The sequence below is a fragment of the Kryptolebias marmoratus genome, linkage group LG20 (genome assembly GCF_001649575.2).
Source record: "Kryptolebias marmoratus isolate JLee-2015 linkage group LG20, ASM164957v2, whole genome shotgun sequence".
Taxonomy (NCBI): domain Eukaryota; kingdom Metazoa; phylum Chordata; class Actinopteri; order Cyprinodontiformes; family Rivulidae; genus Kryptolebias; species Kryptolebias marmoratus.
The window spans coordinates 19,988,207-20,003,245 of NC_051449.1; the positions used below are offsets into that span (position 1 = coordinate 19,988,207).

A 15,039-nucleotide genomic window follows, 5' to 3' on the forward strand; every position below is an offset into this window, starting at 1 on the left:
CATCAGTCAAGGGGAGTTCAAAGTAGAGCACCTGATCCCTCACGCTGAAAGGAGTCAGCTGAGGGGGTTTGGTTTGAGTGCTTTCGTCTGGAGGCACCTTCCAGTGGGAAGAGAACCCAGGGCAGACCCAGAACATGATGGAGGGATTATATATCCTCTGTGGCCTGGAAAAGGAGGAGCTGGAAGGTAGCACTGGGAAGAGACATGTCTGAGTTTCACAAGAACAAAACAGAACATGTATGTATGGACAGATTCTAGGCATGCAATGTCACCTTGCAAAACAAATTTAAAACAGACATCAGGCTTAAAGATGGTTAAAAAAAGTAAAATAAAACTTCTCTTAAAAAAAAATACAAACATGTCATTATCTGTGACTGTTTGGATGGTTTTGTCTCTGACTCATTCCTGAACACATAACAAAAGGAAAACTGCATAAATTAAAAGGCGTGCTCAAAGATGCACGAGGAACAACACACAGGTGAGCCAAAACTAAAGCGCTTTTTATTGAGTTGCAGATTTGATCTTTTTTTAATTCAGCCACGTTCACCCCGTTGCATTTTATTCTTGCAGCCACACTTAGATCTGCTGCTCAGTTGATACAAAAAAATAAAGACAGAATAACAAAAAGATGCATGACTCGAAAGACGATGAGCTCAGAAGAAAGGAGGGCCTCATGTAATGAGTGACGGCCCGCTTCGACCCGTCCTGTGATGAAGCTGAGATATCTTGAGGGCTATAGTTGCGAGGGGTGCCAGCATCACCTGCTCCAAACAAAGATGATAAAGTTAGAGACACGAGCGCCTGGCTGCTGCTGATACTGATGTCCTCATGCAGTTTCAAGTGCAAATAAACTCTGTATCTGATGACTTTTACTAGGAGAAAACGTGTGTCCTCTCAGGCGAACGGGCACTAACAACACAAAAGTCTTTTCTGTTTTCAACAGCCCTGTTTGGTGCTTTTACCTGTGTGTCCTCCAAAATGAGTTCCTTCTCATAGCTGTCGATGTAGATCTGAACCGTTGCCCCGTCGCTACCCGTCCCACTGAGCCTGTAGATGATTCGGGAACCATCAGAGAAGATGATCCGGAGTCCCTGCAGTGAGCAAAAGTCCAGCGCACACTGTGAGAAGCTTCGCAGGCAACGCTAAGTGGCTCTGGTGCAGGAAAAAACCCGCAAATATCCAGTGACCTCTGTACAGAGAACATTAGTTCTGACAGAGGAAAGGAACAGAGTGTCCTGTGTACCTGGTTCCTGGAGATGGTGCTGTCAGCAGGGTCCGTGTACTCAAAGTTGTCCGCCTTTTCCACCTGGTAAATCTTGTCTTCCACAGCAAACCTCTGCTTCACAAAGGACTTGTCTGTGATCAGAATCTCCAAATCCTCCATCATGTCGCACGCTGCATCGATGTCCACGTCCTCATAGTCGTATCTGGGGAAAATTAATAAAAAACAAAAAACAAAAAAAACTACTAAGCGTTGATTCGTTTATAGTAAGTATATGAATTTTTCACTTGTTAGCAGGAGAGTTGTGTGTATCACCAACAGTTGCATAATGTTCAATTAAATACAAATAACTACATTTTTAAGATAGCTGATGATCACACTTTTTAACTAGAGAGCCGTTAAGTTGGGTTTCCCTAAATGTAAAGCAGTTTTAAAGAAAGCTTTTACGTTTTCCTTAATTTCATGAAAAGTGGGTTTTCAGGACATTAAAGTCAACCTGTTGGCTCACTTTGATCCACATCAATATGCACACCAAGCTAACAGGTCCACTTCATGCTATTTGCTACTGCAGTCAACATTGCATTGAGGCTCTGGCTCTGTTTTTTGTTACTGCATGCTTGTCTGTCTGTTAGCAAAATATCTCATGAACCGCTGAATGGATTTTAATAAAACTTTCAGAAAGCAATCACTGGATGTACATCTACAGCTGATTAACATCAGAGGCAATCCAGTTCAAGATGGCCGCCACAGTAAACTGATCTTAGAAAACCTAAAAATGGCTATCATTTAGTCAGTTTCTGGCTAAAATTTGGTGTGGTAGTAGCTGAGACTAATTTGCAACACACTTCAAGCGATTCACCTTGCAGGACGTCTTTGCCTAAATTTTATGTCTCTACATGGCGTCATTAGTTCTGTGGAAAAAATAACTGCGTGCTCACTGCCCACACTGGACCATTTTGCCAGATCGTCACAACCTCAGCAGAGGCAGGGACATCATAAAGGACCCCTCACACGCCTGAGCATAAACATTGTCAGCTGCTACCACCAGGGCTGCTAAAAACTACACATCCAGACTAAGAAACAATGTCTTTCCCAGAGTCATCATAACTTGAAATTCTGCAGTAATAGTTACAAGTCACTAAGTCTTGGATTATTGTTGCATTATTCTATTATCATGTGATCGACTGAACTATTGATAGTATTTAAATTTATGTGAATAATGTGTGATTGTCTTTTTTATGCATCAGATAATGGAGCAGTGCTCTAAATTTCATTCCCAACATGGGCTTTAAAGGAGCATCACAATGCAGTGACATATATTGTCCACTAGATGGCAGCACAGTGCACTATTCACCTGCATGTGTCTGTATGTCTTTTCAAGATACAACTCTTTTGTTTCAGTTCCCTCCATACCCAACACAAACTACTCATTATTTGCAGACATTCAGAAACAACAAATGCATAATGTGATGTGACACCCCCACATCTACCACCTTGTGAAGTAGTTTCTTCCGTATTTTAGCCAGTGCCTCCTAACAACATCTTCCACGCTCTGCCTTTTGGTGGAAAGGATGGAGAGCCATGCCAGCACGGCCCAAAGCCCATCCTTCTCTCGAATATGATCTCCACCTGAAAGATTATAAATATAATGAAATGTACCATGCAGATAAGTTTCTGATCCAAGAAATCTTCCCAAACGAAGCGATACCTGTTCCAAAACTTTCCTCTCCGCACAAAGACAGCATGCCCGCGTCCATCAGGTTCCCGAAGAACTTCCACCCAGTTGGAGTCTCGTACAGTTCTATTTTTGTTGCTCTGGCTACTCTGCAGGAAATTCAGTGACAGAGTATTCTTGGGAACAGACATGAAGTACATCTTCGCCGGCTGAGCTGTGGTTCACAAAAAGTTCGCTGAACGCTGAGCCAAAGTTTTACCTGTCTAGCGCTGTGCTTGTGGGCATACTGCGAGCGAAGCCCCTCACGCCTGTCCGCTGAAAGTACGGGATGCAGAAGATGTTGTCGGCAATCACAGCCACGAAGTCCGACGGGGTGACGAAGAAACCATGTTTACCCAGGATCATGCTACGGTCCTATGGAGCACAAACATAGAGGTCTGAAGTCACGGACGACGGACGCGAGTCAGAATTTCAAAATGGTTTCCCTTAAGTGTAAAAAATTGAAACATGAACACACCCCATCCCCATCAAATGCTGCACCAAAATCATACTGTCCGTCTCTCATGCTGTCAACCAGATCTGTAGCGTACATGAGGTGAGGATCGGGGTGTTGACCCCCAAAGTCCTCCATAGGGACACAGTTGATGGCAGAATTGGCAGGACAGCCCAACTCGTCACACAGGATCCTCTTCACGTATGGTCCAACCACTGCAGAGCAGGCAGAAGAGGCAGGGAGGAGGGAGATTAATCCAAGATCACAGAAAGTAGCAGTGATACTGCAGGAGTCTTTAAGACCGATAACAACCTTCAGCTGTGTTGTGTTGGTTCAGCTGTGTAGGCTCTGATTCAGGAGGACACTCAGAACAAATCCAGTAACCTGATCAGTTTAAATCCCCTTTTCTGACAAGCTTATATTATCTTTTAAAATTAAAAATAAGTCCCGAAGAGCACCTCTTTTTGTTTAATCGTCCACTGCCATGAAAGGCGGGCATATAATTGCTTGTGTGTGTGCTTCTAATTGTGTTTTCCTTGGTGCTCAATAGCTGCTCAATGTGGCGTTTAGGCTTGAGTTAGGGTTGGGTCAGGATTAGGCTACAGAAACAAATGGAAGTCAATACAATGTCCTAATAAAGATTGGAACACAAACCTCTGGATGTGTGTCTGTTTGTCTGCCTGTTAGCAAAACATCTCATGAATCACTAGAATGAAACTCTCAGAGAGTAATTATCGGACATACATCTACAACTGATTAACGTCTGGAGTCAACCAGATTCAAGATGGCCAAGACAGCTACCCGCCTTAGCAAACTCAAAAACAGCTATAACACAGTTATTTATTTTACAGATACTGAGCTTAAATTTGGTGTGGTAGTATGTGAGAGCCAACCCCAACACATACTCTGAATGCTAACGCCTTTGTTTAAAACACATTAAAAATGCTGAGCAGTTCGCGCCCACTCACTCACACCTGCTACATGTCTGCTAGTCTTAAAGTGGTCTGTATGTGACTGAAGAGAAGACATAAATTTGTTTTTCTGACCAGATTTGAAATGTCAAAGTAAAAAAAACTGGCTTTATATAGACAGGAGTGTTAATTGTACATAACCTAACTTTACCTCAAAATCCATAATTCCTCTCTCTTTACTAGGATGAAGCCTGAGTACTAAGGGGCTGTTGGCGTTGGCTTTGACGCTAACCATTGCTGGAATTTTGAGCGTGTTTAAAAAATGTGCACGACAAGTTTTCTTTCAAAGTAATTACAGAATTGTTGTGGGCGCCTGGTACCTGGCTCAGACCGTCTTCATTTAGCTTCCATGAGTCAGAAAGAGTTAAAAATGTAGACGTCTTGATTTGAGTCAAAAAACAGAATAAGATGCAATTACATTGAGACTTAATGGACAGTTTGTAAGTAAGCAGCTACAAAAATAACAACAACAAGTACTTTAATAGCAGTAATGTCAAGGGAATGTTGAACTTCATTTAGTTATGTATGCACACACACAAAATCATGACTTTTGATATGATAGTTAAAGGTTTGATATGTGGAACAAAAGGAAATAGGCTTTAATAGTTTCTCATTTCATTGGCCTCCTAACAGCCTATCTTATTCAAACCCAACAGATACAATTATCACCCATTCAAACCATTCGATGTTGTTTTTCTCAGGCTTAGATCTGATGAGTATTTTCATGAAACTTGATTTTAGTGAAGAAGGTCTTTAATGCAGCAACAGAGTGTATTAAAAACGAGTGAGGTCTAAACTTGATGTGTTTTTTTCAGTCGTTGCCAAATGTAATCTTCTCTCACCTCCATGCATGGCGTCTAGTCTTATGCTGATGTGGTTCTCTCCGGACAGAAGCTCCTTCAGAGCCGCAAAGTCAAAGATGTTCCTCAGAAGGTTGGCATAGGATTCAACAGGGTCAACAATTTCCACTGAACACAGAAAAAACAAAGACAGGAAACAAACGTAGGTGTTCAAGAACCGGAGAGAAATCTATAAGAGAAGGAAACACTTCTTAAACAATGCTGCATGCAAATGTAATCACCAGAGTAGGACTACGTCATTTCTCCTTCTCTAACCAAGCAGTTACAACCAGAAAATGAATGTTTTTGTTTTAGCCTGATGCTACTGTGAACACAGTCTTGTTTTCAGCTCTTCCTGTCTCTCAGTCATACATGATCAAAACAGAAAATGTGTTTTTAAAATGAGTTTTGCAGGATAAAGACTTCCCATCCGCCTCCCCTCTGATATCTCTGATGGAAAACTCAGGTGTCTCCAAACAATCTGAATTCTTCTACTTCACTGTTTCACATTTAACAACTTCAGGTAAAGCTTATTCTGGTGAAAGTTCTTAGTTATCCATTACATGGTAACCCTAGTCAGTTCAAACTAACACAAGTGGACTTCTTTTTGTTATTTTGAAGCTGTTTCACTTCTCGTTTCAGTTAAAACTGAAAAACAAGGAGTTTTGAGCTTTTGAACTTTGTCAAGCTGTTCTTGTTTATGAGCTATAGAACTCACAGGCAAATCACTTTCCCTTCCCTTCCTCTCGTTAGGGTCTTTGTTGGCCTGGTCCACATGTGATATGTTTTGGTCACATGGTGAACTGACACTGACTGAGGATTAAATATATATATATATATATATATATATATATATATATATATTAAAAAAGGTTCAGTGATGACTTTATACTGTACAGTGCTAACTATAAACTATCCCAAGCTCTTTTGTCGACATTTTCCCCTTTCCCCAGCATTTCCTTCCCGTTCTTTAAGTTCTGAACTGACTTGACTGACGACGGACTCGTGCTGCACATCACCTGTGAAAGGCTTGAACTTGTTCTCCAGATCAAACGTCTGTTTTCCCAGCGTTTTCAGATCTACACGCAGTCCGGGGCAAATGGCAAACTCCTCAATGGTCCGGCTGAGCTGAAAAATCTTGCTCGTGACGGCCTCCTTTGCAGGCCCTGAAAGCAGCAGAGAAGGTTTGCTATGACACTGATGTTCCTATGTATGGCTCTGTGCTGTAAAGCTTCAACTCCCTGACTATTTTTGCTGCTGTTGTTTCCGATGAGCCTGTATTCCTCCGACTAAAGCCTTTTCTGCATCCAAACCGCATTTCTAAACTCAGCCTCGCGTTGCCTGCTTTAATCTCTAACGCTATTTTGCACTTGGCTTTTGGCTTGGCTGTTCCTTCTCTCATATTACCATACCTCCATTTGCAGTATTAAACTTAACACCAAAGTCTCCATCAGGTCCACCGGGGTTGTGGCTGGCAGTGAGAATGATGCCACCGATGGCTTTGTATTTCCTGATCACACAGGAGATGGCTGGCGTTGACATTAGGCCGTGGTGTCCAATGATCAGGCGACCAACCTGCAGAAATGTCACACAGGTGTGTGTGAGTTGGCTGAGAGGAAAGTGTTTCCCATTACATCTGAGGGAGAGAGGTCTGAGAAAGTCCATGACTTCCAGGTTCGGTGTTTCGTGTTCAGGTTCTAGCATAAACAAGTGCTTCTATAATTATTTTATTAAACCAAGAAAGCATTAGACACCAAAGGTTAGTGTAATTTAACCACAGCAGAAATACAAGCTGGAACTCTTCAGCGGAATAAGACATTCCTTTCTTTTACTAGCATGTGGTGCAATCTTTATTGTTTGTGTTTTTAGGTTTTGTATTAGCACTTTTGTGATTCTGCTCCAGCTCCTTCAAGTTGGATGGAGGAAGGTTTTTAATTAGATTAAAAGTCCAATTAAAATTCTGGGTTGTCTTCTTCTGCTGTCAGGTGATCATTTTAGAGGTCGCCACAGAGGATGATCTGCCTCTATCTATCCCAGCATCCTCCTCTGTCACATCTCCTCCTGCACTACATCTATTAACCTTCTCTGAGGTCTTCCTCTTTTCCTCCTCCCTGGAAGCTCCATACTCAATATCCTTTATCCAACAAGTCCACTGTCCAACTTGTCTCAACCTGAGCTGTTCCTCTGATGTTCTCATTCCTAATCCTGAACATCCTCAACTCTACCACCTCCAGCTCCTACTGCTGTCTTTTTGTTAGAGCTGCCACCTCTAAACCAGACATCATAGCAGGTCTAGTTACCATGTTGTCAACTTTCACTTTCACTCTTGCAGCGATCTTTCTGTCACACTTGTCTCCATCCATTTCTACTGACTTTCACCAGAGCAGACCTCCACCTCTTTAGACTCTCTTCCACCTGCTCCTTACTCTCTCTATAAACACGTCTGCAAACATCATATTCCAAGGGATCTCTTGCCTGACCTTATCTGTCAGTTTATCCAACACCACTGCGAACAATAAGGGGCTCAGTGTTTATCCCTGATGTAATCCCACCCCCACATTAAACCCACCTGTCACTCCAAACACACACTGTCTCTCTGTTCTTGTACAAGTCTTACACCCCTGTCCTTCACAAGCTTCTCCACCACCAATGACTTCTTCAAACAGTATTACAATTCCTCTGGTTGCTACTACTACTATGGGGTGGCTGTGGCTCAGTGGAGAGTCAAAGGATCAAATCCTGGCAGCAGCCACATGTTGAAGTGTCCCTGGGCAAACTTCAACAGACACTAACCCTTCATTGCCTCCGATGTGCCTCATAGGTGTATGAATGTGATTTAAAGCACTGATTAGTAAATACATCATTCTATATATTCTTCATAGTATGATTGAATCAGATTAGCTTTACTTCAATTTCATAAAAGGTTAAAAAATAAAAGAAAAAAACTAGACTTCTACTCTGTAGTTGAATACAGTTCGGTTCTCATCTGAGGAACTTTATCACTACTACTACTAACAATATTAATGTATTTTTTCCTTTTCTGTAAGTCAGAATGTTGCTTTTTTCCTAAATTATCTTTTATTTATCTTCAGCTACCTTTCTGACGTCCTGAAAGTTTGAGTTTCTATTGTGTTGCAGAACATATCTTAAACTTTTAAACATTTAACGTAATAATTGTCTCTCAAACACCACCACGTCACAGCTTCATGCACTCGATGCGATCAGTGATCACACAAAGGTAACAACATGCGGTGACGTGGCAGGTGACCCTGACATGCCTGCGGCCGTTTGAACAAAGAGTCGCGTGCACACGCAAACACAACACGGCGGCACTGACTGACCCCGTTGGCAGCTGCCATCTGAACAATGACCTCGACAGCAGGTCTGTTGAAGAAGCGTCCGTCTCCCCCCACCACCATGGTGGAACCCTGCCGGTCAGGTAAGTCAATGGAGGAGAAGATACTCTGGATGAAGTTGTGCAGGTAGTTCTTCTTTGTCTGAAACACGTAAACCTTCTTCCTCAGGCCGCTGACGCCGGGTCTCTGGTCGGGGTAGGGAGCTGTAGGGACGGTCAGCACCTGCAGAGGACCACTCTCCATTGTTTCAAGACGAGGATCCAATGAAATGTGCTTTGTGGAGAGCAGGGACCTTTCATTCCCTTGTCACTTGACATGGAGGAATGTTGCAGAATGGAAAGGAAGGAGCTTGACTCCTCCTTTTTTATTTCACTGGAGGCACAGGGTTACACTGGTGCTTCTGCAGCTCAAAATAACCTTTGAAACTCGTGTGCAGAGACAGGGGGGGTAACTGAAGACGCTCCTTCACACATGTGCAGAGAGATCACTGTCAGGGCTGCAGGCCCAGTCACAAAGAGGTGTGTATGTGTGTGTTTGGGTGTGTCGGAGTCCATGTGCTAAGGTGTTATGAGGGCAGCCTATTAATGTGTGAAAGGCTGCAGCTGTTCAAAAAGAATGATGGCCTCTCTCATCAAAGGTATCAGAGCAGAGAAGGATACTTACGTTGCTCTAATGCTGATTATGAAAACAGAAAGTGTGGGGAGTTATATGTCCATAATTATAAACACCTAACCAATATATGTGGCTTTAGGAAAGAGTCTGTTTGCAGCACAAAAAGCATCTGATTATACACAAAACACAATCGTAGAAGAAGGTTTTCGCACCGAACAACACTGGCCTCCAGAGGTTATTAAAAGCACAACAACAACATTGTAGAAAACTGATCCACAGTTTGGGTCCAAACTCCATGAAAATATGGCACTCGACTGAATCCGCCAAAAACCCGTCCCTTGGAAGCTTGAGTCACATGATTGAGCTACTTCAGACTGGCTGTAGTCTGTGTAGGTAAACAAATATGGTGGAATCAGACAAGCGTAGAATCCTCGGCGAAGATGTTTAGGTGGAAATATCACAGTGAATCTGATGCTAAAGGCAAAAATGAGAAAGAACAAGACAAATGTCAAGAATAAGTATTGGGGATCAAGCAGAGCCGTGGTCTTGGTCGAACTCGCTGTTTGTTGTTTTTGAAAGATCTATCTGCAACAGGTAAGATATTATTTGTTCAAAACCTCTTCACCGAAGCACCCTTCAGATCAAAAGGTCTGAACTAGCCATTTAAGTCATTCTTAGACGAAGAATCAAACAAAATAACATCAGACAGCTTCAAAGGTTGGTGTCCTTGTTTTTAAATTGTCTTTCAGGATTTGTGAGAAAAAATGACAACATTACAAAAATAGCTTTACAGTTCAAACGTTTCAACTGTGTTACAGGCTTGAAAAGCAGGAATGGATATTCGCAGGGTCTGTACTTAAATTAAAGCCAAAGCTTTTTTTTTTTCTTTGCTGGATCTAAACTGTTACCAAGATTTTTGATGTGGAGGTGTAGATCATTTTTAAACCAACAAACCTAAACTGTATTTTACAGCAAAGGAAACAGATGTTTACCATGTTTGAAACCAAACATTGGGAGAGTCAATGTGAGTTAATATCATCACAGCACTCTGCCTGTTTCAATTTCTTCTGGCTAATGTTCAGTTCCCAGTATGACTGTATTTAGCCATAATGTAAGGAACACAACAAAAGTTTTTATGCTCTGTAATACTAAGAATTAAAGACATAGAGAGTGAAATAGTTACTGGCTTCTATAAAACAGATTAGGTTCTGGTTTTAATCAACTGATACTGAGACACCAGTATCACTCGTTCGTCCCATTTCAAGCTCCTCTGAAGAAGCACGAGGCTCCCCCGAGGAGGCCACAGCTTAGTCCTGGTTTGGATTGAGAGTTCAACTGGAGAAAGTCGGTGCTAGATCAGCGGGAGGCACGGGACTCAGAGGAAGCTGATGTTGGGAAGGTGATGGAGATCTGGGTGAACCTGAGGGAAAATACTTTCTGTCCTGACCTCCACTGGATCCCTCTCCTTCTCTGTGAGCGCCTCGTGTTGAAATACCTCCCATTAGGGTTGAAGTCTCCACAGGGATTGAACCACCATCCACCTAAAAATCGCATAGACGAGATGTTAAGCCTGTGGTGTCCAATCCTGGTCCTGGAGGGCTGCTGTCCTGCAGGTTTTAGGTGTTTCTCTGCTTTGACACACCTGATTTGAATGACTGAGTGATTATCAGGCTTCTGCAGAACCTGAAGACCTACTGAAGAGCAGAGAAACATCTAAAACATGCAGGATAGAGGCCCTCCAGGACCAGGATTGGACCCCACTGTGTTAAGTAGTGCAGCTGTCATAATCCAAGTACTCATTAAGCCTGTAAGTTTGTCAGATGGTGTTTAAAATCTACGTAACACAGGATGATAATCATAACACGCTAGCACAGTGCTATTCCTGCTAATAACATGATATTATGGTTGGATGATGGCTGCAGTTTTGGAAAACCTACCACAGTGTGAAGGTAATCATGAACACTACCATGCTCTTAGTACTCACTAAATAGGTTTTTCCTATATTATATACTCAACATCCCAAAGACTCTCTCCTGTGTCCTCATGACAATCTGTATGTCAGCAGCACGTTTCTGCAATGATAATACTAAGGAGATCATACCATGCTACCACAATGCTACAGGTAACATGTCTGCTCTAGGTCATAACTTTGTCTCAGTCTGTGGAATTTATTCCACATCTACAGTATATATATCTATATATATCAGCAGCATGAGAGGATGCAGGTGAAGGAGTTTTCTGAGCAGAGACTTGACCACATCTACTGTTCTCCCCTCCTCATGCAGCAGAACTAACTATGATGAGAACAAGTGCTTCTTGCTTCATGTCCAATAGGCGAATGAAGCACCGCTGAGTGTAGCGTGATATTTAATGGCAGGTGCAGAGCATAGGTTGGTCAAAGAAACCCCGTGGTGAGAGTGTGGTGTGATCCTATTGAGAAAGGTAGCACCCAATGCACGCAGCAACCCAGGCATGAGGCTAGCTTGGCTCTGCTTTAAATCCCTTTAAACCAGCACACATAATCAAGAGCCCACTGCATTTTTAAAACCAATCTGAAGACCTCACAAAGACCACCATCTTGTTGATTTTTTACTCTATAAAGAGATCGTCCTTGAGTCTGAAGAAGGCCTTAATCATGGCTCCTGCATGTCCATCTGTAATACCTGATTTCTGCTGGGCACACTTGGTTTCTTGCTGGTGGCTGCTGTATCTGTCTCTGGTGGAAAACCCCACACCTGTGTGGTTGCTCATGGGGTCGGTCAGATTTCCAGACAGATGCGTAAGATGAATGGTATAGTTGCTCTCCGGGCCATCAAGGTGAAATCTATACTGGGCAAAGCGTTTGTTCTGTTTCCAGTCTTCCAGTTGGATTTGAAGGATGGCGTCCCCCCGAGAGGCCAGAGAGTGGATTTTCCTGAGTCCGAACCAAAACCCCGCTGGGTGAGAGATAAAACACACTGATGAGAGCTCAGGACGACGTGATGCAGACCTGCTGCTGTTGTACAAGCTTCATTTTTCACCTTTCAAGAGATAATTTTACATAGAACAGAGTCTCTCACTTTGCAAGTTTCCAAATCCATTTTCATACTTCTCCCAGGGTTGATCAAAAGTCAGAGAGCCCTCAGTCCTTCGCTGAATTACTGTAGCACCAGGCTCTAAGAAAGAAAAACCCCAGCTTCAAAATTCACACAAGACGTTGAGCATTATGCACAATATTAATTATTACATTTCGTTTTAAGTCATAGTTTTACCTCTCCTCCTAATTTAGTGACTGTAAATCAGTTCGTTATTTAAGAGTGCAGTTTATTTCCTGAAGCATGACGTACCTCTGCTCATGTCACAAAAGGCCATGAAGCGCTCTGATCCGTTGGGCTGGACGGCGTAGACGTCGCTCGCTCGTTCCCCTCTGAGGAACAGCTCGCTGCAGTCTGATGCAAGCTCTGATGGAAAAGCAAACTGAACTGAGCAAAGCACAAAACGATGGCCAATAGATTCAGCAGAAGGGGTTATCCTCAAATGGTTAAGTGTCATAGTGGAGCACTTAGATAAAATCCTTTTTTAAATAACTGATTCGAAAAGGTTTGAGAATAAAACTCTGAGAAAAATTTGTTCTAAACGTGTACAAAAGATTTCCTGTAAGCAGCTCTGACACAATAAGTAGTGGGTTGTAAATGTATTCAGCCCCTTAGCATATTTTTTTTGTTTCACAATGCCTTACAACTTGCAAATTAAAAGATAATATTGCATTGCCACTTAAGGATGTAAAGTATTTTTATTATTTAGCATTTTTATTGATAAACAAACAAATTTAAAATAAGATTTCCGCCCCCCACATCTTCATTCTTCATGACCAAAACTGCTGCAGCTCCAGGTTGGATGGTGCTGCTTGTGTCTCAGCTGGACTGAGGTCTGGGCTTTGACTGGACTAATCCAGGACATTTAACTGGTTCTCCTCAAACCAGTGGAGCGATGTTGAAGCATCGCTCCACTGGTTTGTGTTTAAGGTGCTGCTGGAAGGTGGACCTCTGTCCCAGTTTCAAATCCCTGTTTCCTTCAACTCTGACCAGTTTCCCAGTCCCTGCTGATGAAAAGCATTCCCACAGCATGATGGTGCCACCACCATGCTTTACTGGAGGGATGGTGCTCTCAGCACGATGAGAGGCGTTACACATCAGAACGGGTGGGTATATACTGAGATTATTTGACACTTAGTTTGCCCTCAAGTGGATCTTCTTTAAATTATACCCTGTATGTGGCTTCTGAAGGTAATGGTGGGGGCTTCAAAAGAGTGAGTGAATACACTTCTTTTTCCAGATTTTTCCTATTTAACTTCATTAATCTGGAGTATTTTGTGTTGGTCTATTACTTATAATCAAACTGAAAATCTATTTACATTCCAGGTTGTGAGGAAATAAAACATAAAAATTACTAAGGGGGATGGATACCTTTGCAACATTTGTACCTAATGATTTTATACTGAGAAATCTTTCTGTAAAAGTCAATTTACAGAGAGAGTTAAAGTTTTTTCTGCTGTATCTGTCCGTCCGTCCGTCCATCCATCCATCCATCCATCCGTCCGTCCGTCCGTCCGTCCGTCCGTCCGTCCGTCCGTCCGTCCGTCCGTCCGTCCGTCCGTCCGTCCGTCCATCCATCCATCCATCCATCCATCCATCCATCTTCATCCTGTTATTAGTAGCATATTTGGTTTTTGGAATATTGCTAAATGCACAAAGTAGAATATCTTAAAATACAGTGACAATATATACAGACATATCTGTTTCTAATTCCTTATTATCTTGTAATTTTACATGAAAAAAAAAACTTTTTGTCCATTAATGAGCTGTAAGAAAACCAAAGAAGCGTGGTGCTTTGCTGGCTGTAAATTTGCAGTAAAGCATCTTCAGGAGTATGCCGCATTTTGCTTTCTAAAGCCATTTACTGCTTCTCCTCCTTATGTTTTGTTCTCCATCTTACTGATGCTTGTGATGCTGCTGGAGCCTGAGGTCAGAAAGGGAGGGAGTGTTGGTGCTTCCGAGTTTGAGCTCTCTGGCGTCTTGTCAGAAGTCTCTTGAGCTCGCACGCTGGCCGTAAGCTGTGGAAAATATTTTTACAGAAACACTTTAGTTAGGGGGTATTATCTGCACACCCACTCTGTGTATTTAAGAATGTGAAGTGTGGATTGTTTTTTTTTTATGGAATATGGAAAAAGAAAGTTTTCAAAGTATATTTTCAGTTCTAACAATAAACCTTAGATCAGATGTACAATATTTGTTTTGAAAATGGGGACATGGCTCAACACTACACACTTAAAAACCAGTGAGGAAAGAAGTGAAAATAGCTAGAGTGAACTATAAGGAGAGGGAGGAAAACATGTTCAGGTCCAGTAACTCCTGACCGGCTTGGGAGGGGGTTAAGTCCATGATGGGAATGCAGACTAAAAGAACTCAGATTACTCTTAGTTCTTTATCTGCATTGGAGTTGTAAAATTATTTTAATTTATTTTATACACATTAACACTAATAATTTTACTGAGGAGCTTTCTGGTTTTAAAAATGCACCTTTAGGTATTATAAAGCATCATTTTTCAGAAAACCAAAAAGAAGAAAGGTCCAGGTACTGATAGAAAACAACAACTGTGCTCTGCAGCTGGCAGACATCTTTTGTTTTCTTTTTAACATGTCTCTCTAGACTTATAGGGTCCCTCGGCTTTATAAAACCTCATTTGTCATTGTTCGGATTCAAAAAAAGCAAGACCGCTCAGTCACTGAATGACTCTAGATCTATTACCTCTTTTGAAAAGCTTGTTAAGGAGGTCGTTTTGTCTGAAGGTAAAAACTATTTGTACCCACGTCAGTTTGCTTATCTGTCATG

General features: G+C 42.1%; 2 protein-coding genes across 3 annotated transcripts in view; both read right to left on the minus strand.

Annotated features, from left to right (window-relative positions):
- Window positions 1-479: 479 nt before the first annotated feature.
- Window positions 480-8,907, minus strand: LOC108238311 (phosphoglucomutase-1-like). The gene is made up of 11 exons (XM_017420309.3): window positions 8,542-8,907; window positions 6,613-6,775; window positions 6,220-6,366; window positions 5,204-5,329; window positions 3,415-3,605; window positions 3,157-3,311; window positions 2,931-3,046; window positions 2,716-2,851; window positions 1,244-1,427; window positions 963-1,091; window positions 480-761 (listed from the first exon to the last, which is right to left on the minus strand). Exons 1-11 carry the CDS (start codon window positions 8,797-8,799, stop codon window positions 672-674), a joined length of 1,695 nt encoding a protein of 564 aa, XP_017275798.1. The 5' UTR covers window positions 8,800-8,907; the 3' UTR covers window positions 480-671.
- Window positions 8,908-9,881: 974 nt separating this feature from the next.
- LOC108238231 (angiopoietin-related protein 3-like) overlaps window positions 9,882-15,039 on the minus strand; it is a 13,503-nt gene continuing 8,345 nt past the window's right edge. For both annotated transcript variants that reach the window (XM_037973011.1, XM_017420184.3), the window contains 5 exons: window positions 14,143-14,260; window positions 12,495-12,608; window positions 12,228-12,323; window positions 11,832-12,104; window positions 9,882-10,709 (listed from right to left, as the gene is read on the minus strand). In XM_037973011.1, coding sequence (XP_037828939.1) covers window positions 10,525-10,709; window positions 11,832-12,104; window positions 12,228-12,323; window positions 12,495-12,608; window positions 14,143-14,260 — 786 coding nt within the window. In that variant the 3' untranslated portion in view covers window positions 9,882-10,524. The remainder of the gene's footprint in view (window positions 10,710-11,831; window positions 12,105-12,227; window positions 12,324-12,494; window positions 12,609-14,142; window positions 14,261-15,039) is intronic.